This window comes from Panicum virgatum, chromosome 9K, assembly GCF_016808335.1.
Source record: "Panicum virgatum strain AP13 chromosome 9K, P.virgatum_v5, whole genome shotgun sequence".
Taxonomy (NCBI): Eukaryota; Viridiplantae; Streptophyta; class Magnoliopsida; order Poales; family Poaceae; genus Panicum; species Panicum virgatum.
The window spans coordinates 2,196,203-2,222,180 of NC_053144.1; the positions used below are offsets into that span (position 1 = coordinate 2,196,203).

Consider the following 25,978-nt stretch of genomic DNA (forward strand, 5'->3'; position numbering starts at 1 on the left):
CACAGTATCGGACTGACTGTGGCATTTGCGCCGTCGGTGGGAAGGGAAAGTGTTTCCTTCCTAGCGCGCGGAGTGGATGGTTGTACGTACCAGGACCGTCTCTTAGACATGGAGGCCCTAGGACCAAATGTAAAGTGGGGTCTTAAAATATATAAAAATAGTATATTAAATATAACTAATATATTTTTTCATATAATTATATAACTTTAGTACATATTATTTCAAACACTATTTTGAAATATGTTAAACGAGAATGATAAAATTGTAAAAATACAACTAACTCATGTTCTATTAAAGAGCAGCATCATCCTCGTATTCTTAGAAAATGAAATATTCAATTATATCTTCGTAGTTGATCTCCAGGATATCATTTCCAATTGCTATTTTTACCATTCCATTGAGTCTTTCTAGCATCATAGTAGAATGCAAATAGGATTTCAATAATTTGAGTTTAGAAAAAAAACACCTTACCGAAGATGCAACAGTAACAAGAATAGTTAACACAATTCTATATACAATAATACAATAATAACAACAGTAACTACTTGGACCCCTCCGTTTGGGGGGCCCTGTGCCGTCACCCAGCTTGCCTGGGGCCATGAACGGGCAGGAGCAGTACGACGAACATGGACATGGGACCCACACCGAGGAAGGGAGGACGGTTGGGCGAAGCGGCGCGTCTCGAGAGTTTTGGTCCTCCAATCTTCGGGCGAGGGCGGAGTGATCCGAGGGTTCCCACCACGCCAACCTTCGGACGGGACAGAGCCCTTGGATCGCGTCCTCCACGTCGACCCTTCGGACGGGCCGGGCTACCCTTGCTCGGTGTTGGGCCGGGCCATCTGCATATTGTTTCATTGCCTTGGGCCGCTCAGCGCGCCCTTTGATGCAGTAGTTAAGGCCTGCTTAAGCCCGTGCTTAGGCCGCCCTAGTTATTACACCCAACAATACCATTATGAATCAATTTTAGATCAAAGTGTCTTGTTTTCTTCCTCCCTTACCATTTTAGCTGGGATGAAAGGCAGTTTGGTTTAAAACCGTCCATAGTGGAAATATTTCAAACGAAAGACAAATTATAATCGCATCAATCAAATTCCGACCTTTGTAGTGGTATTTTTCAAATGGAGCAAATTTCTAATGGCACGGATCTAATTAACTCTATTTATAACCAATTCCTTTGAAATTTATGTGGTGGATAGATGTTCATGCTGACTTTTGTAAGATTCATTCATGTATTTGTGATTATATATATATATATATAATATATAAATAATTCCTGCTTCTGCTTGTTACCATATATAATCGAAGCCAGTGATACTAGGCAGGCCTAGCCCAATCCAATGGCTGCATGTGAGTAGTGGCCCAGGCCTGCAACCCAATTGAATCGCAACCCAACCTACCACAACAGCTCCTCTCTCTCTCCTGCGGTGAGGCTCCCTAATTTCGATCGAGTTCACACTCCTCATGTCTTCCTCCCCAAAACCGAAGCGACGATGTCGACGAGGTGCATCCACGGTGATCGCCCCGCTCTCACGGGCCTCCACCTCTGCAATAATCCATGTGATGGCCACATTGACTAATCACCACTCTACCTGGTCAAAAGGGTTGGAGTTTAGAATGGGAAGGTTTGAAGGGGGTACCATGCAAATTGGCGGTTTAATTTCTTCTGTGTTGTTACTACTACCGATAAGATCATTAATCGTATCAGCAGTTGCTAGAATCTAGATGGTGAACTTTGGTTGCAAATGGGATTTTGATGATGGTTGGATGGAAAATGATGATGGTGCTTGATTGGAGTGGAATTATTAGAGAGGAGATGTAGGTTGGAATGGATGATTGGGGCTACTGTATGTTGGATGGTGATAAATAACTAAGAGAGAAAAATCATTTATAAGCTTTTTATTATTTTTCCAGAATGATCAAATCAGATTAAACTTGTAAAATACATAATAATAAACCACACAAGTATATATTAGTTAGAAAAAAAAAGTGAAACCAATATCGTCGTTAGGTTTCTATAAACAAATCTATAGGCCCTAATCGTGAAAGGAGCTTTATATTTTCTATGTAGTTAGATGTGTACAGTTCTCAATATATTTGTCTAAGCTAGAAGCCACGTGCATCGCTATCGTAGGTGTGAAGAAAATTTTATGGCTCTGGTGCAACGCGCGGGGAATATATCTAGTATAGTTATAGATATAGACTTAGCCGCTTGAATGAAATATTTTGTGTTATTATTGACTTTTATATCTGTCTGTTCCTCCTCGCTCCGATGCTTTCTTCATTCATTCTCATCTTTGTTCGACTTTGGAGTAGCACTGCAGTACGTAGCAGCGAACCCGGGCAGTTTTGCAAGTTTGGAGATGAGAATGACATGGCGATATAAGTTTAGAGACGGGCAGTTTGGAGTACATATATAGTGATCTTGCTTATTGGTAGTAGTAACAACACAGAAGAAACCGCCAGCTAGCTGGGATCATTTTATTGCATTGCATTGCATCGCATCGCATCGCATCAATGGCTAGATGGGAGCGCTAGCAACCGCAACAGTCTGAGCCTCGGAGGAGGAGCTAGGGAGAGGCGTATTTAGTGTAGCAGGAGCATTGAAAGTTGTCGTCACACTCGCCGTAGATGTTGTCGGAGCTTTCAGATAAGCAAGTCTCATTGCAACCGTCGCCAAGGCCAAGGCAAGGTCCAGAATAACTGCCGCTCAAGTGCCGACATTCACACCAACCGTTGGCATACTGGTGGCATTCACCTCGCGTGCGTGTGGGCATTGAACACAGTAGTTCATACATGTACACACGTACGTACATACCGGCGACCACGATGACAATTAGGAGCACAGCTGCAGAGAGCTTATTCTTTCCTGAAGGCACCATTGCAGCCTGCAATTTGCAGGTTTGTGGACGATCGAATGATGAGAAGTATATATATAGACACACACACACACATCACGTGCCTAGTGTGCTCCGCCCTAGAAGCATAAAGTTCCGTCAGCCACATTAGAATGGTTACTTTTGTTGACTGAAAAGGTCAGGTTAACAAATGGAGCATTGGTACAAATTAAACGTCGTACGTAACTTGTCGTGTTGCCACTTGCCAGCGGTGGGTCGGTCTTTCCCAGGGGGGTGTCACGTCCAGAGACGCCGCAGCCGAGCGTTTGCCGGCCGCTTTATTTTCTCCGATTCTTTTCCGTAACGATAAGATCGCAAAAATTTTTCCTTCCTGTCCATAGAGAAGAAAGCTTATATCCGGACGTCGTCCGGACTCTCCAACGGTGCTGCCTGCCGGTCCACACATACGGCGCGACATAGATTTTCGCTGCCTGATGCCTCGGACGTCCAGCGGCGCTAGACATGCTTGATGCTCCTGTTTCTGTTTCTTCAAAAACACTGTGTATCTATATTCTATATACTCTCTCTGTTCACAAATATAGTGCATTCTAGAGTTTTATTAGGACAAATTAAGGAACGGAGGCCCCTTAATTAATAGATGTTTTTTACTAATTAACTAAGAAATCTGCTACCAGTAAATAAAGAAACCGTTGATCTAATCAAAGGCCAAATTACTGAATTTGTCAACAATATATAGGGCCCACTCAAGTCTAGAATGCACTAACAAATTTTGAATGTTAAAATACACTGTATTTATGGACAGAGGGAGTACCTAATAATATTTTCTTTTTTCCCCCTATATGGGCCATCCTAACTAACTTCATGATGAATGACTATCTTAGTTACGCGTATACGACCCTCCTGTTTTATGACATATGTCGTGCATGTCCAGTAACGTAGATAGCTAGGAATTCTAATTGTAATCCAAATCGGATGCTGAGTACCTGAATACATTGGAATCCTAATGAGATATAAAGAAAAGATATAACAATAAAAATTAGGCAAATTTGGATGCAAGACTCAATGGTAACATGTGTATATCATCGAGTGTGGCTTACATCTTTGTGGCCATGCATCAATGACAACTAGCATTAGTATACTACTGCTACAAGAAACTAGTATTGTATAAGTTCTACAATATTAACTATTGTAGTCGTATTTGAACTGGAATAAAAACCATATCGACCAAATAAAAATGGCATCTAAAGAATCAAATTCATCAAGCATATGTTCTGACAACCAACTTGTCAGTTTCTTGGACTCGGTAAAAAAAATACATTGCAGGATGTCAAGTGCTATTGCGTGAGAAACTTGCATTCCTGTGTGTAGTTTTCTTGCCAAATTAAATACTGTATTTCTCAACACACATATGCATGTTAAGCAATCACGCAGGGGTGGGAGACATACGGCCGGCCATTCGGGATCGGTGAGGACCAAGAACTGCCTTGTGCATCAGCCCGGCGACAGATGGAGCGCTCGCTGCATTCTCTTTCTTCTTTTCTCACCCCTCTGGCCCGGCGATAGAATATGCTACAGCCTGCACTGGCCGCTCTGGCAAAGCCGCGGCTCACAGCGCCGCCCCTAGCCCACCTCCACCCTCGGACTGCCGTGGCGCCGAGCACTCGAGAACCTTGTCCGCCCCTCAGCTGCCCAGCTCGCTGGACGCCGGTGCGAGACGCTCCGGGCCTCCGGTCGCTCTGGCGTAGGCGCACCCTGCACAGGCTGCCATGGCCACGGCACCGCCCACCGGCCGCTGCCCTGCGCCCCCGCCGGCCGCCGCCTGCATCAGCCTCCGCCCTGCTGCCCTGCCGCCACACGCCGCCCGCCGCTGAGCACGGAGCGCCTGAAGCATGAGACATGATCGCCGAGTGCGGGATGCCGCCATCGAACGAGGGGAGCGGCAGAGCGCCGAGCGGGCGACAGTCGAGCGTCTCTGCGTCTCGGTGGACTGGACAGAACGTGGACTGGGCGGTACATGTGGGATTGTGGGGCGACCTGCTGAGTGGGCCTTGTAAGCTTGTTCTTTAGCGGATGGCTCCCAGCCCCACCATGCCCCCACTGAGGAGAAATTTCCGCTATCGCAGTCCTAGGGACCGGGTAGCAGACACTGGTGCAGACATTCTTACTGAGGTTCCATGTGGTGGTAGTTATTCAATTTGGTTCGAGTAACCAACACTATTCTTTACGAGTGTGTTGGGTCTGTTTGGTTCCCTGACTAAATTTTAGTAGAGAACATATAAAATGTTTGGACATTATTTAGAGTATTAAATTGAAAGTGATTGTGTGCTCTAACCTAAGAGGGGGAGGAGGTGAATTAGGCACTCTAAAACCTTAACCTATAACTCCAACTAGTTTGCACAAAAACTTAAACTAAACAAGCTATCTAGATGTGCAACTACGGTTCTTCTAGTGTGAAACCCCCATCTCAAAAAAAATTTAGCAACATATAGCCAATTCTATTAAAAATACTACTCTATGAAAGTAAATGCATAAAGATTGTAATATGAAATGCGGAAGCTTAAAAAGGAGGGATGAGAGGAAGCAAACTCTCGACACGAGGATTTATCCCGTGGTTCAGATTGCCACAAAGGCGCCCTACATCCACGTTGTTGAATCACTCACGAAGAGTATTGCTTCCCGGCAATCAAATCTCTTCCGTAAACACAATCACGGTCACCTTGATTCCGCTTTCCACTAAGGGAGATTGCCCACGAAGGAGGAGTCTCCGTCCCCCGTACAATATTGTGGACGCCGCTCCACATCAAGCCGGAGGGTCGTTGACGTGCCGGCGAGCCGCCAATGCTCCAAGGGGCCGGCGCACCGAGATACAATAGTTGGTTCACTCAAGAACCGCAGCACAAGGATCTCAACCTTGCTTACTCACTCACTCAAGAGCTAATCTAGCACGCACACTCACAAAGTTAGTGCTAAACCTAAGAATTTGATCAATATGCACTTGGGTTGGCTTGGAGGTGTTCTTCAATGTGTATGGTGTCTCTCTGGTCTCCGGCAAGCTTCAAATGGCCGAGGGTGCCCATATATATAGCACTCCAACTTGAACTAGCCGTTTAAAGCCGTTGGCCAGTTTTCTGCGTAGGCATCGAAACTTCCGGTGCTAGAGCATCGGTTCTTCCGATCACTCACAGAATGATTCTAGCCGTTGGCTCCTCTGACACGGTTGCAGCAACTTTTTGGGACCATCAGTTAAACCGATGATTGGACGTCGGTTCTTCCGGTGGTACATGATCTTCTCGTAGCCGTTGCACTTGATAATTTCTTGCTGACGTTATTGCACCGACGCTTGCTCCAATGGGGCATCGGTTCTTCCGGTGCTGAAGGCTTGGCTGCTGCCCACTTGACATCGTCTCTGAACAATAGTACGTTGATTGCAACGATGCCTCTGAGTGACCCGTCGGTTAAACTAGTGCTACTGAGTTTTCCTCACTTGGCTCAGTATGCACGCTCAATTATACCGATGCAGTGACGTTTGTTCTTCCGACAACCATCGGATGCTCCGATGGTGCGGGCATCGGTTAAACCGGTGCAGCAGAAACGACATCTCCTCGTCCAATTCGTCGCGGCGATCATTTGGATCCTCTAGATTTCCACTATACTTTGGCACCTCTACGACTGATTGGACTTGTCATCTTGATGGTGGATTGGACATGGCGTCTCGACGATAGATTGGACATTGCGTCTTGACGATGAATTAGATGTGTTGAATCGTATCCATGGGACCTAAAGACTCCTACAAATATGATCTTACAAACTTGTTACTCTCATTGATTATACTGTCACTCAATCACCAAAATCACAAACAATGGTCTAGATGGGGCCATGTTACTAACATAAACACAAATGAATAATAAAATTAACTATAGAACCTTGTGTTAAATCACAAGATGAATCTAATAAGGTATATGAATTCATGATCAGCGTATGATTACTGTAGCATCACTGTAGCTCACCATCTATTAATTAGGCCTATTAGATTCGTCTCGCGATTTAGGACCCATTTGTGTAATTAATTTTATCATTAGTCTATGTTTAATACTCTTAAATAGAAGATCCTAAATTACAGACCGATATCGAGACGCCTGTGGAGATCACATCAATATCGACATGGAGAGTTTGCATGCGTGTGAGTGTTTGTGTTTGGTCATTAGCAAAAAAATTTAAATATTTTCAAATTTACATTACAAAAAATTAAAAAATATTAGCTAAATGTTATCCAGTGAAATTAGTATTTTGTCCTTGCGATTATCAAGCCTCTAACATGTCCCCCTTCATTATTAAAGAAAAACTGTCCCCTTCATTATTTGTTGGTTTGGTTTGTGTATCCGTCGTCGGTCACACGTGAAAAGAGAGTACAGTATAGCTGGACAGTCGATGGGTTAGGCTGCCCGCAGTGGCTTCTGTAAGCGGTATGCAACGCCATATGGAGTATCAGCCATGTTTGGTTTGGGATCGAAAAAATTTTGTGAAAACTTTTTATATCTCTGATCACTAATTTAAAGTATTAAATAAGTCTAATTACAAAACCACTTGCAGGGCTTTTGGTAAATTCACGAGATCAATCTAATGAGTCCTTTGACCGCACGTTTAGAGGATGATTGCTGTAGCATCACTGTAGCAAATTATGGATTAATTACCGTCACTAGATTCGTCACGAAAAATTACACCAATTCCTGAAAAAGTTTTGCAAATAGACTTCATTTAGTACTCCATACGGGTATTTATCTTTTTGTGTAATTTTGATGTGACTTGTAACCAAACAAGTCCATGGATATAGAGTTTTTTTTTGCTGCAGCAGCTACTCTAATAAGCCCGTTTAGTTCCAAAAAAATTTCACACGCTACAATAACTTATAATGTTTGACCACTAATTTGGAGTATTAAATGTGGATAATTCGCAAAAACCATTTCACAATCTCTGGGCAAAATCGTGAGACGAATCTAATGAACCTAATTATGCAATGATTAGACAATGTTGTGATACAGTAGCCAACCTCTAATGACGGATTAATTAGACTTAATAGATTCGTCTCGCGATTTTCCGTCCATCCATATAATTAGTTTTATAATTAAATCACATTTAGTCCTTTTAATCTTCGATTGAAAAAGTGCTACACTAGCTTTCCCAAAAAAAAATTTGGGAACTAAACGCGCCTGCCCCGTTTGCGGACGGAGCGGACGCGCGGGATATCCAGGCAGTACGAACGGAACGCAATCTGTTTGTGTGCGGGCCCCGTTTGTCCTTCGCTCCTATCCCCAACTGCCCATCTCTGTCGGTCTCCCTGCCGCAGCCTCCTCCCCGACCACGCCGCTGCCGGACGCCGGCACCCGCCGCGCGCAGGCCCTGCACCGGCCAAGCTCAAGGCGCCCAATCTCGAGCTCAAGGCGGCGGCCGGCTCGCCATGGCCCTGCGCTGGCCGAGCTCGAGCTCCAGGAGGGGCGGTGGGGCTCGCGGGCGGAGGGAGCAGAGGAAGGGCGGCCCGCGCACGGAGGAGGTTGGGGAGCAGAGGGCCGGCAAAGAGAGAGAGAGACCCTGGGAGGCGGCGCCGGCGGCCCTCAGCCATGGCCTCCACGCGTTGGCGGGGAGGCGTGGCCAGACCAGCCATGGTCGCCGCCACGTCATAGACCCGCGCACGAGGAGGAAGAGGGAGGGAGGACCTGCGCGGGAGGAGGGAGGGGCCGCCCCTGCCTCGCGGCCGCCTGGATCCGCCTGACCGCGCGCCGTCGCGGCCTCCGCCCCGCCCACATCCACTCGCCGGCGCCGCTCGAGCAGGGCCTTCACGCGGGGGAACTCGATCCCGCGCGGAGGAGGTGGCCGGCGAAGGTGGCCGGGGGAGGAGGGGCGCGGTGGCGGAGGGAGGGAGGGAGCGAGAGAGTGGGGAGAGAGAACGGGGGTAAAAAAAGAAAAAAAGAATTATGAAATGTGGGCTCTATATCGGGAGAGATTTTCGAATACTAATTAAAAAATTAATTTCGGAACTCACCTAACACAAATTAAAAAACTAATTTCAGAACTCACCTGGAAATCGGGAGACAAATGTTTTGAGGCATTTGATTGCATCATTAACACATATGAGTTACTATAGCACTTATAACTAATCATACACTAATTAGACTTAAAAGATTCGTCTCGTTGTGTATATTCAAACTGTATAATTAGATTTATTGTTTAATTATATTTAATGGTATACAAAGAGAGAGACACAAATTTCGAGGTAAATTTTTTTTAACTAAATTGGAAGGTAAAGGCAACCCCGTGCCACATGAAACAGTTTGAATTGAACTTGCTCAAGTTGATTTTCATTTTTTTTAAGGTACAAGTTGATTTTTGTTGCGGTCCATGTCCCCGTTGGTTTGCACAACAGCACAAGCATCCTCACAGGCGCGGCTGACGGGCCGCTGCAGTGGGACGGGACGGGGTAGCTGTAGAAAAAGGGAGCAGCTTTTACAGGCCCTCATGCGTGTCTAGGCAGGCAAAGTACTGCTTGCCCATCTACCTTACCACGGCGACGAGGGAGGGAAGGGGAGCCGGGGAGGGGCAGTGCGCGCGGTGCGCCGGCCCGCAGTGGCCAGCCAGCGCCAGCCCACCCGTGACCCTTCCCATTAACACGCTACCCTTTCGGAAAAAGTCTATATTATTCCTTCACTAGTGGGAGATATCGTTCCCTCACCTATGAAGGGTGTATTGCACAACCTTCCAACCTATAAAATGGTCTATCTCACCTTTTGAACTTTTCAAAACCAGTTAAATTACCCTTAATACAATTTTGAAAAATTATAGTAAATCACAAAAAAAATCATAAAATAAAAAATCTAATTATGTTAGACTCCAAATGAATAGATCTACACAGTGAATATATAATATAGTATGTTTTAATATATTTTATTTGTTATAGCTTTAGATCTATACTAGATATATACTTTTCTTTATAGCTGTAAAAAAATGTACTAAAACATATTATATTATATATTCATTGTGTAGATCTACTCATTTGGAGTCCAATACAATTGAATTTTTTACTTTATGATTTTTTCTGTGATTTATTATGATTTTTCAAAACTGCGTTAGGGAGTAATTTAACCGGTTTTGAAAAATTCAGGGGAGTGATATAGACCGTTTCATATGTTAAGAGATTATTTAGTTCAACCCACATAGTTGAGGGGGTGATATAGATTTTTTTCATGCAGATGTCTAAAGGGTGAGATATAAATTTCGAGGCGAAAATTTTTGGTAACTAAACTGGACCTTGGTAAAGGCAACCCCGTGCCACATGAAACAGTTTGAATTGAACTTGCTCAAGTTGATTTTCGGTTTTTTTAAGGTACAAGTTGATTTTTGTTACGGTCATGTCCCCGTTGGTTTGCACAACAGCACAATCATCCTCACAGGCGCGCCTGACGGGCCGCTGCAGTGGGACGGGACGGGGGTAGCTGTAGAAAAAGGGGGCAGCTTTTACAGGCCCTCATGCGTGTCTATGCAGGCAAAGTACTGCTTGCCCATCTCACAGCGACGAGGGAGGGAAGGGGAGCCGGGGAGGGCCAGTGCGCGCGGTGCGCCGGCCCGCAGTGGCCGGCCAGCCCACCCGTGACCCTTCCCGTTAACACGCTACCCTTTCCGGATCCCCAATTGGCTGTGTTTAGATTTGTAAGATAATAATAAAAATAGTCACATCGGACACTATAGTATATTTTAGTACTTTTCGTTTATCTATGGTAATTATTGTCTTATTATGACCTAATTAGACTCAAAAGATTCGTCTCGTCGTGTACATCAAAACTATGCAATTAGTTTTTTTTATTTACCTATATTTAATGATTCATGTATGAGACAAAAGATTTGATGTGATAGATGAATAGTAAAGTTAGAGCTGTCTACATGTTCAAACTAGGAGCGTCACCCCAAACCAGAAAAGAAAATAATTTCAACCTGCATCATGCATCCGATAGAAACTTTCCCATCGTCCGGGATAATCTCAACGTTGCGATGGAGTTCTTTTTTCTCCTCTCTTTTGTTGTTAGTACTCAATCTGTTCCAAACCAAATGCAAATGCAAATATATATCATAAACAAGTAATTTGGGATAGTAGTATTTGTGGCATTTTATCTTATTCAAAATTTAATCTAAATATAGAAAAATAAATATAAAATAGATCATAAACAAGTAATTCGGATAGTAGTATATGTGTATTATATTAACGATGCAAACATGTATAGCTTACCAGGACTTTATTATAAGTAGTGCATTTGTCTTATCTTTGTATTCGTTTGCTCGGAATATTTTCTTTTTAGACATGTGCTTGGAGTGATCTTGGTAGACTCTTACGGTGATTTGCATTGGTTTAAGAAGGATATGGAACAACCACCCACCCCGCCTAATACCACCATTCTCTTTTCTCTTTTTTTAATTATCCTCTCTCTCTATAGAAAAATAATCGTAACCCACCCTTTATTTTTTAACTGTAATTTTATTTTTTCCATCTCCAATTGGCAGGCGATTTGAGTCACCATGATCATGATAACAGCGAGTCCTTTCTCTCTCATTCCCTTCCCTTCTGTCCTTCCCCCCTCTCTCATTTTTACCTTCCCTTCCGCCCTCTTCCCTTCTGTCCTTTCAGCTTCTGCTTCTGTCTCTACGTGCTTCCTTCCTCCTACCGCGGGCCTCATCTCGCACTGTGGCAGAACCGCCTAAACTAATCCGGCTCAAGTGCATTAACCATCACCATTACTGATAAAATAATTAATACACAATTCAAATGGAGTAATCTGACAGTCTGTCGGGTAAAATCCCGATGCAACCAATGCATTTTCGATCGAAACAACATACCTCACACGAAGGTGGGCCCAGAGATTACAATAGTCACAAATTTTTCAACACAAACTTCAAAAAACTTAAATGCACAATAAATAATAATAAGTGGAACAATAAATGCACAAATTTTTTAAAGTTGAATGAAAACCTTAGATACATACTTCTAGGTACCTATTGATTGAACATTAGGAATAAGTTCGAATAGATGCTACGCTAATAGGACCGGTAAAAGTCGAGTGATTGTCTGTCACTCGCGAGCTTCATAGGAATTGATTGTTTACATTCTTATAATAACTATAAGGACCATGGTCGGATTTGGTTACAAACTTCATGGTTGAAATCCGTCTGTGTTGATAAATTGCTAAGGCCGCAGTGTGTGGTATCGGTGGTTAAGCATTTGAAAGTACTAGCCACATACCGTGAATATGGTAAGCGGTAAGCCTAGTAACTGATCGGGCCGGCAAGTGGACATACCCCCACTCTCTCTTAGAGATAGGAAGTTAAATTTATGTTGCAACACCACGGGTGCAGAGATGTGGTTTGCTCCCTATAGTCGGAGAGAGTGGCACTGATCCATGAACCGGAATAAAAAGCCAACGGTTGCTTGGGAGTGAATTGACAGTACTTCAAGCGTGTGTGTTAGGTTTACCCTTGCAAGGTTGGAAATTCGATTCAGAATCGTCCGTTTCTCGCGGAAATTGAGATTGCTTGATCCCTTTGCCACATAGAGTAAGAAGTGGAACAATAATGATACTCAATCTTGTTGAATGTAATTAATTCCTCTACCATATTTGTATAGATAGGTGCTTACATAGAATGGTTAATAAAACTAGAATCTGAAAGCTAAAATTTGAAATTAAGGGCATACTCTTTGTTGTTTTTCAGCAAAAGAAACCCTAAAACCTTTCTAAGCCTAGCATGTCTGGATATGGGGCTACTATATACCCTTAGTCGGGTCAGTCTTGCTGAGTATTAGCATACTCAGTCTTGCTTGTGACTTTATTTTCTGGTAAATTTTTGGGATCCTTGATGAGATTGACGTCATGTACGGGCTTTATCATGATGTCATATATCGTCGCTAGTGGTCATTTTTCTTTTCCGCTGTTTATAAACTCTGAAGAACTTATCTACTTTCAAATTTCTGAGGTACCCTGTTTCAATTCTCAAACTCACTTTATAATAACATATACTATTGAAGTTTGTGTTGAAAATTTTATGACTGTTGTAATCTCTGGGCTCACCTTCGTATGAGGTATGTTGTTTCGATCGAAAATACAGTGGTTGCATCTGGATTTTACCCGACAGACTGTCAGATTACTCCGTTTGAAGTGCGTATTAATCATTTCATCAGTAATGGTGATGGTTAACGCACTTGAGCCGGATTAATTTAGGCGGTTCTGCCACACCCACGTCCAAAAGGAATCCCGCATGTCCCAGCGACCGTGAAGAGGCAGGATGAGGGTGGGCGGCGGTGGAGCACAGAAGAGGCGAGGGAGGACAGCCGCCGCGACGAGCAGGGAGGTGAGCGGCTACCGGCATCGCCGCCACGCGTGGGGAGATGGGCGGCCGCCGCGCGAGTAGGGAGGCGGGTGACTGCCGCTGCTCGTGGTGAGGAGTGCGGCTGTCGGGGCCTGCCGCCGCCAGGTAAGAGGGCGGCCGCCAGGGTTGCATTGCCGCCGCGCAGATGGAGGAGCGCGTGCTGGGGCGGCGGCCGTCGCCGTCGCGAGTGGAGACTGGAGACACGGGCTGGGGGTTTTACTCACCGTCTTGCTCCCCTGCTGCTTGCGTGTGCTTTCCACCTGCTCCAGCCGCCGGGTCTTGTGGTCTGCAGTTCACCCTTCTTACACTGTGAGTAAACCCTAGCACCTCTTCACATCGGGTTTGTGCTCTGCAGTTCGTTCATCTTGCGTGGTTCTTGGGTGCTAGGGAAGTCCAGCATCGCTGGTCTCTCTACGCTCTCCACCGCCATGGCATGCAACCCCTTCGCTCGGACATTGGCCTTGTTTCTTGATATGAATTTGGGACAATCGCATGCAGGTTTGATTCCGCCCTGGTGTGGTGGTGAAGAGATGGGTAAGAAGAGGCGGTAACCCCTACAGAAGCGCACCAACAAGAATGTGACCGACGCGCAGCAGCCAAAGGAGGCGGCTTTGGCTCCCAATGTGCCTGCGGAGAGGGCCACCAACAAGAATGTGCCCGATCAGCAGCACAATGATCCTGCAGAGGAGTTGGTGGCTACATCATTGCCCCAGGGGCACACAGAGGAAGAGGTGCCAAACACCAGCTCCTAGAGGAAGCCCACAGAGCGACATCTTGAGGTGCCCAAGGAGGAGCCCACATTATCCACCCCAAATCCATTCTCCAAATTATCCTTTGGCCCAACAGCCAAGGCAGCGCCGAAGAACGAGATGCCCCCATCCATATTTGACATCCCTTCCTTTGGTCCCCAAACCTCAACCTCATTCTCTTCTAGGGCAACTGACAGTGCGGGAAACTCCAACACTACAGAGCCACCCAAATTCTCCTTTGGAGCAGCAGCCACTATGGAAAATAAGAACAGCAACCCGGGGGAGGAGGAAAAGGTGACGGACACCAACAATAACACGGTGGAGAATACTGATCCCACACAGCCAAAGGACATGAAAGAGCCGGTATTCTCCATAGGGCTCTCAACCACTGACAGGAAGCTCGCCGGCAAGAAGCCCACTAGGACCAAGAATCCCAAGAAGCAGCAGCCTAAGACCAAGGACCTTGGGGTAGGGGTGGGGAAGGCGGTGGTCAAACTTTGAGATGGTTTGACTCTTTAAAATTCTTGAAATGACTTATAATTTGGGACGGAGGGAGTACTAATTTTGCAAAAAAATCATCGATGTTAATCGACATCGGTTCCGCCCCTAGTAACACTGATCTGGGGTGGGGAGAAAGCCAGGGAATATGCCATCCAATGAACCACGCATAGTCAAAATTAAACCCATTGTCCCATTCGTTTATTTCAAAACTGAACCCATTCGCAACTGAACCACGCATTGTTTTTTCTATCACAAAGCTTAAACAATTTTGCTTAAAGTTTAAGATGAGAGTCTGCAACGAGCCTGAGAACATGATGAACGCACAGGAATCTTACGGCCTTTTCTAGTCTGGAGTAGCCCGTTAACAAGCTCGTTGGGCCTGCTGTTATCCCGATCTGTGTTCACGGAAGCAACGGCCCACAAATAAGAAAAAGAGCTCAAAGCATCGTAGCCCAAGTCGTTAGTTCCCTTGGTTCGGAGGTCTGCGGGTTTAGTACCACCTCGGCAGCCAATTTTAACGAATTAAATTTTGGTCCTGGTCGGTTCATCTTTTCTCTGTATTGTGGGGCTGATTGAGTTTGCGTTCTCGTCCTTTGTTTTTGCCGGTTCACCACTCCGAGGTTACGTGAGGTTGTATTAGCAAAGTTGTCAAATGCTTATTGTTAGGAATAAAATAATTGTCGCACGTGCGAACCCACACGGCCAAGCTGAGGTCCTTCTGACCCAGCCATGGCGACCCATTGCCTCCCCCCTTGGTCACTCGCCGCATCCACCGCCACTCGTGCCATCGCAGCCCCGACCTGCGCTACCCACCGCCCACTGCCCTGCCACCGCCGCTGCCGCCCCCTGGCTATCACCTATCAGCCACCGCTCGTCGGCGATGGATGCTCTCCGCGTGACGGGGGACGCCGAGCCGCTTCTCCGCCCCGCCGCCGGCGGGGGACACCCCAGGCTCCGCGTACGGCGCCCGACCCTACCCCGAGGCGGCGGCTAAACATAGCCGTCGTGCGCCCCTGCTATTCTGGGGAGGAAGCGGCTCTGGTTGGCAGTGGAGGTCTGACGGCATGGAGGTCGATGTGCAGGTGCGGACCCATGCGCAGGGCGAGGGCGATGCCGGGCGTGGCACCGCGGCGGGGGGCGCGGCGTTCTCGTGGGCACCCGTCATCCTCCCGTAAGCTATTTGCTGCCCACCCTCGAACTACACCCGTCATTTCTAGCCTGATTCAACCTTGCACAATGCCTGATCGAGGCAACCGCCTAATTGATGCACTTTAAATAGGTTGTTCCGTAGTTTTGGCTGGTTCAGAGTTTTGATGAGGTATTGGCTTGGATTAATCATGTAGCAGAATTGCTCAACTGTACTGCATCGTAGCAAATTGGCCACATAATATAGAACTGTGTTATCTTTTGTTTCAAAATACACTAAGATCCACGACTTAACCATTTTAAAATGTGATCCTTTAATATGGAGCAGTCATAGACTGTATGATGATATAGTAATTTAGGACCTGTTTAATATTTTTGTACAGAGCTTGCATAGCAATGCTCCTTGGTGTAGAGATTCGAAAATAAACAAATAAAAAGGGGGTAATCAGGACGCTTATCGAAATTGCAGCCTCAGTACTGAACTACTGATGGATCACTGTTTGGAACAGGTTCTTGTTCCCTGCATTGGGCGGACTCCTTTTCGGCTATGACATTGGCGCAACCTCTGGAGCAACAATCTCTGTACAAGTTAGTCCCTGTTTTCGTTCCTGTGAATTTCCTCTAGCTGACATACAGTCTCACTGCCACTGGGTGTATTCCTCTTCAGTCTGCTGATCTCAGTGGCACCACTTGGTTCAACCTTTCATCTGTACAACTGGGGCTTGTGGTAATCAAAATTTCTATGATTCCTAATCTTTTGCTTCTTCATTTTCCTATAAATTATCAAGATCAAACTGAGTTTCCTTTTTTTTTTTAATTCAGGCAAGTGGTTCACTTTATGGTGCTCTTGGTGGCTCTATTCTCGCATACCGTGTTACAGATTTTCTAGGTGAATTAAAAAGCTACACCAATTTAATTTCCTTACTATACTTATTTGATAAGGGGGCGGATAACTTCTACCATCTTGGTACAGGAAGGAGAATAGAATTGGTCACCGCGGCTGCATTGTATATTCTTGGTGCTTTGGTCACTGGATTTGCTCCTAATTTTGTAGCTCTAATCATAGGTCGTATCCTTTATGGGATTGGTATTGGATTGGTGAGTACTGCAGGCACAATTTGTTCCCCCAAAGATGATCCCAGGTTACTGTTGTTAAATGAATCTAATTTAGGAACACATGTAAAAATGATTTCTGGGGACAATAACCTATATATTCACTCAAGCTGGGTAACATGACATTCTCTTGGTGTTTTGATATTTCAATAGACCAATCAATTATTTTGCTAAGTATACAGCAAAATCTCTATTTCCGTGATCTGCACTATACGCAACAAGCTGGTTGTAAATCTATCATTTCACTGTCAGTATACCTTGGTTATGCTGTATACCTTAGCAAATAATTAAAGTTGTGTTCTGATGTAATTAATTTATGATTAGTCTATTGAATATCACCGGCCGTTTACGGCAAAATCAAGTTGGTTGTAAATCCATTATTTGCTAAGGCGTTTAATCTAACTTTCTGCTTCAATTTCCGAGGTGGAGGCACTAGGTGCTTTTTTTCTTTTCTTATGGCACTATGTGTTTTGCGGGTAGTACTTCACACTAGCCTGTTTGACACCAACTTTTAACATCCACAAGCATTTAAATTCTCCATGGATCCATGCTTTGTGAAAAAGGGATTAATAGGAATTGAAGAGGATTACAGTTGCAAAGAGCATATGCATATTCAGCTAGGGGTATGGGAGAGTTTATAGACCAATGATGTCCTAAACATTAGGATGTTATGCCACTGAACCATTATGTTGCTCTGTGCCAGGCAATGCATGGTGCGCCACTTTACATTGCAGAGACTTCTCCTTCGCAAATACGCGGAACATTGATATCTTTGAAGGAGCTGTTTATTGTGTTAGGAATACTGGTAATTATATATTCCTCTGTGTATTCTACTTTTATGCACCCATTTCATGCATGCTGACCATTAAACAATTTTGTGCAGTTTGGATACCTTATAGGAAGTTTTGAAATTGACAACGTAGGAGGATGGCGGTACATGTTTGGTTTTGGCGCTCCGCTTGCAGCTGTTATGGCTATCGGTATGTGGAGTTTACCACCTTCACCAAGATGGCTACTTCTCAGGGCAGTTCAAGGAAAGGGATCTATGGAGGATAATAAAAAGAAAGCAATTCAAGCCCTTAGAACATTGAGGGGCAGCTCAGCAAGTGAGAAGGTTTTAGCAGATGATGTTGAAGATACCATTATCTCTATTAAGGCTGCCTATGCCGGACAGGAAGGTGAAGGAAATATTTGGGAGGTATTTGAGGGAGCTAGCTTGAAGGCCTTCAGCATTGGAGGAGGGCTGGTTCTGTTTCAGCAGGTATTTTGTTCTCTTTAACCCATGTATATGCAGATTACACAAGCTAAAGTTCTGGCCATGCTTTTATCATCTTTTGTTTTGTAATTTTCTGCCCTTTTGTATCTATTTTCAAAATATGGGTGAATGCTACTTCTTTTTGAGTGGTATCATAAACATGCTGGAACTGTGATATCGAGCTAAACTCTTATTTGGCAGATAACAGGTCAGCCAAGTGTTCTATATTATGCAGCTTCGATACTTCAGGTACCAATATTTTGCTCGGAATTATTTGGTGATATAGTTTTTATATAGAAAATTTAGAAGTCGGATACTTTTATCTGCTAGATACAGTTCTTTAGTTCATACAATTCAATGTCTCCATCTCTAAAGTATGCATTATGTAGACTGCTGGGTTCTCAGCGGCATCAGATGCTGCCAGAGTGGCAATTTATATTGGGTTGTTCAAGGTAATGCAGAACATCTACTTTGGTACTCGTATATTAGCTGCTTTTGTATCAAACTGTGTAGGTAGAAATCTTATGCTTTCTTTTAGTTCGAGTCTGTGTAACAATTCTATTTTCTATTCTTTGCAGTTGCTAATGACAGGTGTTGCGGTATTGAAAGTTGATGATCTTGGAAGGCGCCCATTATTGATTGGAGGTGTTGGTGGAATCGTGAGTTTTTATGTCTTTGTGTTATTCGATTTAGTTCTACATATTACATGGAAAGTGCCCACACACAGACTTGAATTGAGTCTGGCAATCCTACTTAACATGAACACTGGAAATACTAGTATTTAAGGTACTGTATTAGTCTATAACTCTACATTAAAATGAGATAGTCGGTATTAGTAACTTTGCGCATTTTCTGTCAGGTTTCTATTCCTATGTTATAAGTTTATAACTAAATTGCCCTTATGTTCTCTGTAACTTGTAAATGCAGGCTCTGTCACTCTTCTTACTTGCAGCTTACTACAAGATTCTGAACAACTTTCCATTTGTTGCTGTTGGCGCTTTACTTCTTTATGTTGGTGCTTACCAGGTCGGTGCATTTATTCTGTACAAGGAGCCTGACAAGCATAACAATATTTGTTTTCAGGAATCCACAAAAAGCTTATACACCCATGTGTTTCAGGTCTCATTTGGTCCAATTAGTTGGCTAATGGTGTCTGAGATATTTCCCCTCCGAACAAGAGGACGTGGGATCAGCCTCGCAGTACTAACAAATTTCGGCTCGAATGCGTTGGTGACATTTGCATTTTCACCCTTGCAGGTATTGCTTCTCATCTTGCCACTTCCTGGTCTGCAATTTCATGATGTTTAGCTTCTTCAAGTGCAGTCCCAAAATTACATGACCAACTAAACGTGTCAATACCTAGTACTTGTGATCAAGGAATCCTTCCCCATTAAATACTCATTTTGACCCGTCATAGAAAAACTGTTGTACCCTGTGTCCCTGTTCTGTGGTCCAAATTCAGCCTCTTCTCAGGTCCAAACTCATAGTGATTTTTTGTTTGTTTGTGTGTGTGTGTGTGTATTTCAAAACTCAAAACTGCTAACTGACCTCCAACCATGGTTTCACTGGGGTTACCGCCTTACCGAATTAGTGTATTTTGGCTATCTATTCGAAATGCTGATATTAATTTTTTCATTTTGCACAAATATGGGAACAAGCATTACACTTTTGCGGTTGTGCCAACAATTTATATTTCTCTTTTCACCACAGGAATTCCTTGGGCCAGAGAATATCTTTTTCCTGTTTGGGGCCATAGCAGTGCTAGCCCTCGTGTTTGTGATCCTCAATGTTCCCGAGACAAAAGGACTGAGCTTGGAGGAGATCGAGTCTAAGATCCTGAAGTAAAATGGCGCGGTCAGGGCTCTACAGCCCCAGTTGTCGGCCAGAAAGTTCAATGCCGTTTACAACATGGATTGCTCACTCGTAGGATCTGAGTGCGTCAAAGTTTCAGACTTTGAGTGCATAAGCAGGACACGTCTCGGTGTAAATTGTGCTTGCCACATGTATTGCTGTTGCTACTTCCCATTGATGCATCTGCAACCAGGCTAGACTTTGTTCAGCATCTGGAGTGTCACTGAACCAAATAGACATGACAATCAAGAAGCTCATGAAACAAAAATGCGACGGGCAATGGAAACCTGACCACCGCATTTAACAATACCTGCTCATTTAGCATTGATTAAGCTCGTCCACGAGACAGCGATATTCTGTAACATTTGGTTCCTGATGAAGTGATGACGCATCTGGCCCAGATTGCGTCCTGGTGGGGGGCGTGGAATCGTATACTCTCATGATTCAGGAATAAGAAATACACCATGACAACTACTAGCTAGCTACTCCGTATTAATTCAGATATTTATTTTAGGAAAAAGTCCAAATCACTACCCTCATCTATCAACAATGTCCGGATAACCCCCTAATCAATTTTATAGTTTACTTAATCACCACCTTTTCCTAAACCAGTTCACTATACACCTTCCGCACGCTCTAAACCTGGTTTTGCTAACTGGATGGCTGTTTCACGAACTAATGATGCCACACAAGCAGTCTAACGTGGCAAAAAGATCGCAGGTCCACTTAACCCCCTCCAGAATGCCCCCTACCTCCCGAATGTGCATCTCCCTACTGCCCACACTGCGCCGGCGTCGACTGACTCCCATTGCGCCCTAGCTAGCTTGCTCGTCGCCATCCATGTCTTGGTCGTTGCCATCCATCCCCGCGCTGGTGTGGTTCCTCACTGTTGGTGGTTCACTTCCGCTGGGCGCCAAGCTTGGCCCGTGCTATTCCAACGGATCTCCGGCCACCGCGGGGCCTGGCCAGTGGCCACAACTGCGCGTTGTGATGCATCTCTACGAGGCGGACGCTCGGCCAGGTGTTCCACTGCTACGGGGAGAAAGACCAGTGCTGCCAAGCCTGCACTAGGACTGGACAGGATGAAAGGCAGCCATCGTACTGACGAACTAAGCTTCAGCTTCAGATAGTAGTGAATTGAAGACTTTATCAATTGAGATTTGGATCAATATAATTGTGTGAATTTAGATTTCTGCATCTGTCAATTTCAGAGAAAATTCATCTAATGTAGTGCTTTTCATCATATTCTCAGAACAACTATAACAGATAACCAGATTCCCGTCAAAACTATTTTTAATGCTTGCATGTAACCGGAAAGTGGCAAAAATGAATTGTACCATAATTGATCGATGTGCTAAATTGAACCAAAATTGACTAACTTATAAGTTCACCATATGACTAGACCAACTAGTTACATCCAAAAGACGATAAACAACTCAAATACTTGCTGGTAGTTCACTTCCTTTTCTTTGCAGGAGCTTTAAGCCGTGGAGATAGCCTTGGTAGCAGCTTTTTTCTTATTCTTCACAGGAGTCGATGTGGAAGGCATGTAACCTGACTGCTACTTTAAGACCCTTTTGTGTTCCTAGGCTTCTTTTGTGGCTTATTAGTCTCAGAACCTGCATATATAGAACAACATTTGTCAATTTGTAGTACACATAGTGCGGCAAAATTAATTTAAAAAAATTCATTGCATATCAGATACTTGCCTCTTTGCCTGACTCGTAAATCCATCTAAATGAAAAAAAAACTCCCAATTCCAACCAAGATTGGATCGCCAACATCCAAATAGTCTAACCGCAGTCCAATGTATACACAGTTCTCTACAATTTTTTTCATCCTAGGGGCAGGGAAACACACCTGGTTGACGTTGTTGTCGCCGATCAACTTGTTTGGGCCGCGACCATCACAAGCGCCGATCAACGTCGTTGTCGGGGGCACCGAGAGGGAGGCGGAGCCAACGAACTCGAGGTATAGGCGAGAGAGGAAGGAACACACCTGTTCCGTCCGCTCCCAAGGGGGTTAAGTGGGCATGCAATCTTTTTGCCACGTTGGACTGCTTGTGTGGCATCATTAGTTGGTGAAACAGCCATCCAGTCAGCAAAACCAGATTTAGAGCGTGCAAAAGGTGTATAGTGAACTGGTTTAGGAAAAAGTGGGGGTTAAGTAAACTATAAAATTGATTCGGGGGTTATCCGGATATTGTTGATATATAAGGGTAGTGATTTGGACTTTTCTCTCTCTCTCTCTCTCTCTCTCTCTCTATATATACACACACACGCATTAGGATATCGATGCAGTAATATGCGCGGGTTGACTCGCCGAGTATAAAGTGTGATTTCTGAAAACTGCTCTGCCCGGGGATTACTGGCTGCAGTTGGGTTGGTTATCACAATCAAGATCCCCCAAAACACAAGAGATAATAAAAATCCTGATCAAGCAACTCATCCAACGTAACGGCAGCAATGTGACAGCAAGTTAACGACAGACAATTATTAAGTTCTTGCTGTGGGGCAGGGTTCTTAATTTGATTATTCATCAGTTGGCGACGATGATTGACTTTGCCTGATGTATCTAGCCCATATCGCGTCCTGGTGTGGCGGGACTGGATCGTGCATCTTTGGATTTAGATACTGTCACAGCTGCCTAGGAAGAAAAGAGATGTTCCAATGATCCCAACCAACTCAACTGCAGTCTGCAGAGGCCACTCCTTGAGCTCGATCGATCGCAGCACGCCTGTTCAATCCAGCTGGCAGTTGCCGCTAGCTAGCCATGGGTCTCTCTCATGTGCAGTGCTTGTGTCTGCCTAGTGTGCGCGCCCGGCGAATTGAGTGTGGATGGCGACCCCTGCCCTGGCCTTCAATTCAGTTCAGCCATGAGATAGATAGATCTTGCTTTTGGGGGGCTGGTACTAAGATGTAACGTCACACGTCAATCAGAGTAAAGTCAAACTTATTCGGAGGTATCATCAAGATCCTCAGAACTACTGTATTAATTTGAAGATCTACTAGGCTTCTCCTAAACTTGCTAATTTTTTTTCACTTGAGGGTAAAATATCAATAATTAGCCTATGCTTGCCTACATATGTGCCATGCCAATGTGGTCATAATGTTTATCTATTCATCCTTTATATGACCGATTTGGAGCTCTCTCCTCTACAGTACATGAAAGATTGGATAAAAGATCTAGCCGTATGCTTCTTCTTCTTCTTTTGTTGGCATCAGTAGTCGTGCGTGTGTGCGCGCGTGTGTGAATTATCCTAACATTCACGAATGTTTAAGGCATTTGATCACTTTAATTCAATATCACTCGTCCTGTTTCTGTGAAACTTAGACTCTGTATTTCTGTTGCTATAATGGAAATGGGTGGTGCCCGCGTCGAAAAAAAAATCAATATCACTCACTAATTGATCTCTACAAACCGTGTGTTTTCAGCTTTGGAATCATAAACCCCAAGTTCCATGCCACGACTGTACCTTTCGTTGATTCGTTCCTACCTCTCGTCCTCTCCCACCCATGCTTTGTAGAGCAGTCCAGCGCTCCCCGGCGATGCCCGGCCGTCCACTTCTACGTCCCTCTCGCCGCACGCGGCTCGGCTCGGACTCCCCCCCTCCCTAGTCCCCCTACCCAACCGGCATTGATTGCTGCGGCAGCAAGCTATAAGCAGCCCGGCACAACTTGTTCGCCGGCCGCTGCGAGCGAGATCGCCGTATCTTGTTCCAGCTCAGCTCCACCATGCCGGCCGTTCTTGCCGCGCTGGTGCCGGTCCTGCTCGCTGTGCTGGCTCGAGGCGGCTCGGCGGCCGCCGCAGCCCCCGAGTTCGTTTTCGCTGGCTTCGCGCGCGACAACCTGACGGCCAGCGGGGCCGCCGTGGTCACCTCCTCCGGCCTCCTGCGGCTCACCAACGAGACCAACGAGGTGCTCGGGCACAGCTTCTACCCCGCGCCCTTGCGCCTCAAGGACGCCTCCACGGGCGCGCCGCTCTCCTTCTCCACCACCTTCGTCGTCACCATCCTGCCGCGCTACCCGGACGCGCACGGCCACGGGCTCGCCTTCGCGCTCGCGCCGTCCGCGACCCTGCCGGAAGCCATGGTGGGCAAGAACCTCGGCCTCTTCAACACGTCCAACCACCTAGGGAACGGCAGGAGCGGGGTCGTCGCCGTCGAGCTCGACACGGCCATGGACGAGGAGTTCTCCGACGTCAACGACAACCACGTCGGCGTTGACGTCAACAGCCTCAAGTCCAACTGCTCGAAGCCGGCGGGGTACGCCGACGCCGCCACCGGCGAGACCACCGGCCTCAGCCTGGTCGGCGGGGACCCGCTGCAGGTGTGGATCGAGTACGACGGCGCGAGCACGCGTCTCGAGGTGACCGTGGCGCCGGCCGGCGCGCCCAGGCCGGCAGTCCCACTCGTGTCCTGCGCTGTCAACCTCTCGCCGGTGGTGGCCGACGACACCTACGTCGGCTTCTCGGCCGCGAACGGCGCTGCCTCCAGCTCGCACTACGTTCTCGGCTGGAGCTTTCGCCTCGGCGGCGGCGGCCGTGCGCCGGACCTCGACCTCTCGAAGCTCCCGCGGGCCCCGTCGTCGCCTAGGCCCAAGAAGACGATGCATCCGCAACTGCTCCTGACACTGATCCTCCTCGCCGTCGTGGCGCTCCTCGTGGTGTCAGCGGGCGTCACGCTACTCGTCGCCTGGCGCCGGCGGTTCGCCGAGGTGGAGGAGGACTGGGAGATTGAGTACGGCCCTCACCGGATCAGCTACAAAGACCTGCACGCGGCGACCGCGGGCTTCCGCAACGTCATCGGCGCCGGCGGCTTCGGCACCGTGTACCACGGCGTGCTCCGGCGGTCGGGCGCCGAGGTCGCCGTCAAGAAGATCGCCCACGACTCGCGGCAGGGGCTGCGCGAGTTCGTCGCGGAGATCGCGAGCATGAGCCGGCTGCGCCACCGCAACCTGGTGCAGCTCCTCGGCTACTGCCGGCGGCGCGGCGAGCTGATCCTCGTCTACGACTACATGGTCAACGGCAGCCTCGACAAGCACTTGTTCGACGCCGACAAGCCGGCTCTGAGCTGGGAGCGGCGCGCCAAGGTCGTCCGGGACGTCGCCGCCGGGCTGCTGTACCTGCACGAGGGGTGGGAGCAGGTGGTGGTGCACCGCGACATCAAGGCCAGCAACGTCCTCCTCGACGCCGACATGAACGCCAAGCTCAGCGACTTCGGCCTGGCGCGGCTCTACGACCACGGCGGCGACTCGCAGACGACGCACGTCGTCGGGACGTTCGGGTACCTCGCGCCGGAGATGTTGAAGACCGGCAAGGCCACCACGAGCGCCGACGTGTTCGCGTTCGGCGCCTTCCTGCTCGAGGTGGCCTCCGGCCGGAGGCCCATGGAGTCGCTCAGCGGCAGCAATGCCGACCCGGCGGGGCTCGTCGACAACGTCCTCGAGTGCTGGAAGGCCGGGAGGATCAGAGACGCCAGGGACCCCAGGATCGGCAAGTGCGACGAGGACGACCTCGAGGTGGTGCTCAAGCTCGGGTTGCTCTGCTCGCACCCTGACCCCCAGTGCCGGCCGAGCATGAGGCAGGTGCTGCAGATACTGGAAGGCGCTGCGCTGGCGCCGGCGACGCCGCCGGAAAATCTATGCAGCAGCGGCAGGATCTTCGGGTACTACGAGGGGTTCGATGAGTTCGTCAGCATGTTCCCGACGATGATCGAGACAGCCACCGTCACGACACAGCCGCCTTCTTCGCGCTCCAGCGCTGAACACCAGCACCTGATCTCCGGTTGAGTTCTATCATCAGCTCTCCTCACTAAATTACATAATTCTCTTGTAACTAAATAATTCAAAAGTCTATATAATTTGTAGTGATTTGCATATGATGGTTGAAATTGGAAAGCAAAAAGCTACAGGATCATGCATTTGTGTAGTATAACAATCCTCTCTCTCTAGCAGTGAGCATAGGATACAGTTTTAGGGATGATCGAAGAGAGGTTTTTGTTGTCATCCTAACCCTTTGACTGTTTAGGTTTTGTACGTGTTATCTTTTATGTAAGTGAACATAGGATACTAATAAATCTTGATTTTTTTTCTCTCTCGCGTATTTAC

The 25,978-nt window shown here is 46.5% G+C and overlaps 2 protein-coding genes across 3 annotated transcripts; both read left to right on the forward strand.

Annotated features, from left to right (window-relative positions):
- The first annotated feature begins 15,195 nt into the window (after positions 1-15,195).
- Positions 15,196-20,233, forward strand: LOC120649251 (D-xylose-proton symporter-like 3, chloroplastic). Of its 2 annotated transcripts, XM_039926000.1 has the most exons (14): positions 15,197-15,464; positions 15,589-15,677; positions 16,162-16,240; positions 16,320-16,379; positions 16,475-16,541; positions 16,626-16,750; positions 17,469-17,570; positions 17,649-18,026; positions 18,222-18,269; positions 18,410-18,472; positions 18,599-18,679; positions 18,948-19,046; positions 19,140-19,277; positions 19,731-20,233. In XM_039926000.1, exons 1-14 carry the CDS (start codon positions 15,387-15,389, stop codon positions 19,863-19,865), a joined length of 1,542 nt encoding a protein of 513 aa, XP_039781934.1. In that variant the 5' UTR covers positions 15,197-15,386; the 3' UTR covers positions 19,866-20,233. The 2 variants fall into 2 exon arrangements, with proteins under 2 accessions (XP_039781933.1, XP_039781934.1); XM_039925999.1 differs by having other exon boundaries at positions 15,196-15,464; positions 16,475-16,750.
- A 3,129-nt stretch (positions 20,234-23,362) lies between these two features.
- On the forward strand, positions 23,363-25,967 carry LOC120649252 (L-type lectin-domain containing receptor kinase SIT2-like). The gene has a single exon (XM_039926001.1). It carries the CDS (start codon positions 23,606-23,608, stop codon positions 25,658-25,660), a length of 2,055 nt encoding a protein of 684 aa, XP_039781935.1. The 5' UTR covers positions 23,363-23,605; the 3' UTR covers positions 25,661-25,967.
- The last annotated feature ends 11 nt before the right edge of the window (positions 25,968-25,978 follow it).

Excerpts from the sequence above, each read along its gene's own strand:
- LOC120649251 (XM_039925999.1), top strand. The coding sequence starts at position 15,387 with ATGGATGCTCTCCGCGTGACGGGGGACGCCGAGCCGCTTCTCCGCCCC. Across the intron at positions 16,751-17,468 it reads ATGGGATTGGTATTGGATTG|GCAATGCATGGTGCGCCACT; the intron begins GTGAGTACTGCA and ends GCTCTGTGCCAG. Across the intron at positions 17,571-17,648 it reads TTATTGTGTTAGGAATACTG|TTTGGATACCTTATAGGAAG; the intron begins GTAATTATATAT and ends AATTTTGTGCAG.
- LOC120649252 (XM_039926001.1), top strand. The coding sequence starts at position 23,606 with ATGCCGGCCGTTCTTGCCGCGCTGGTGCCGGTCCTGCTCGCTGTGCTG.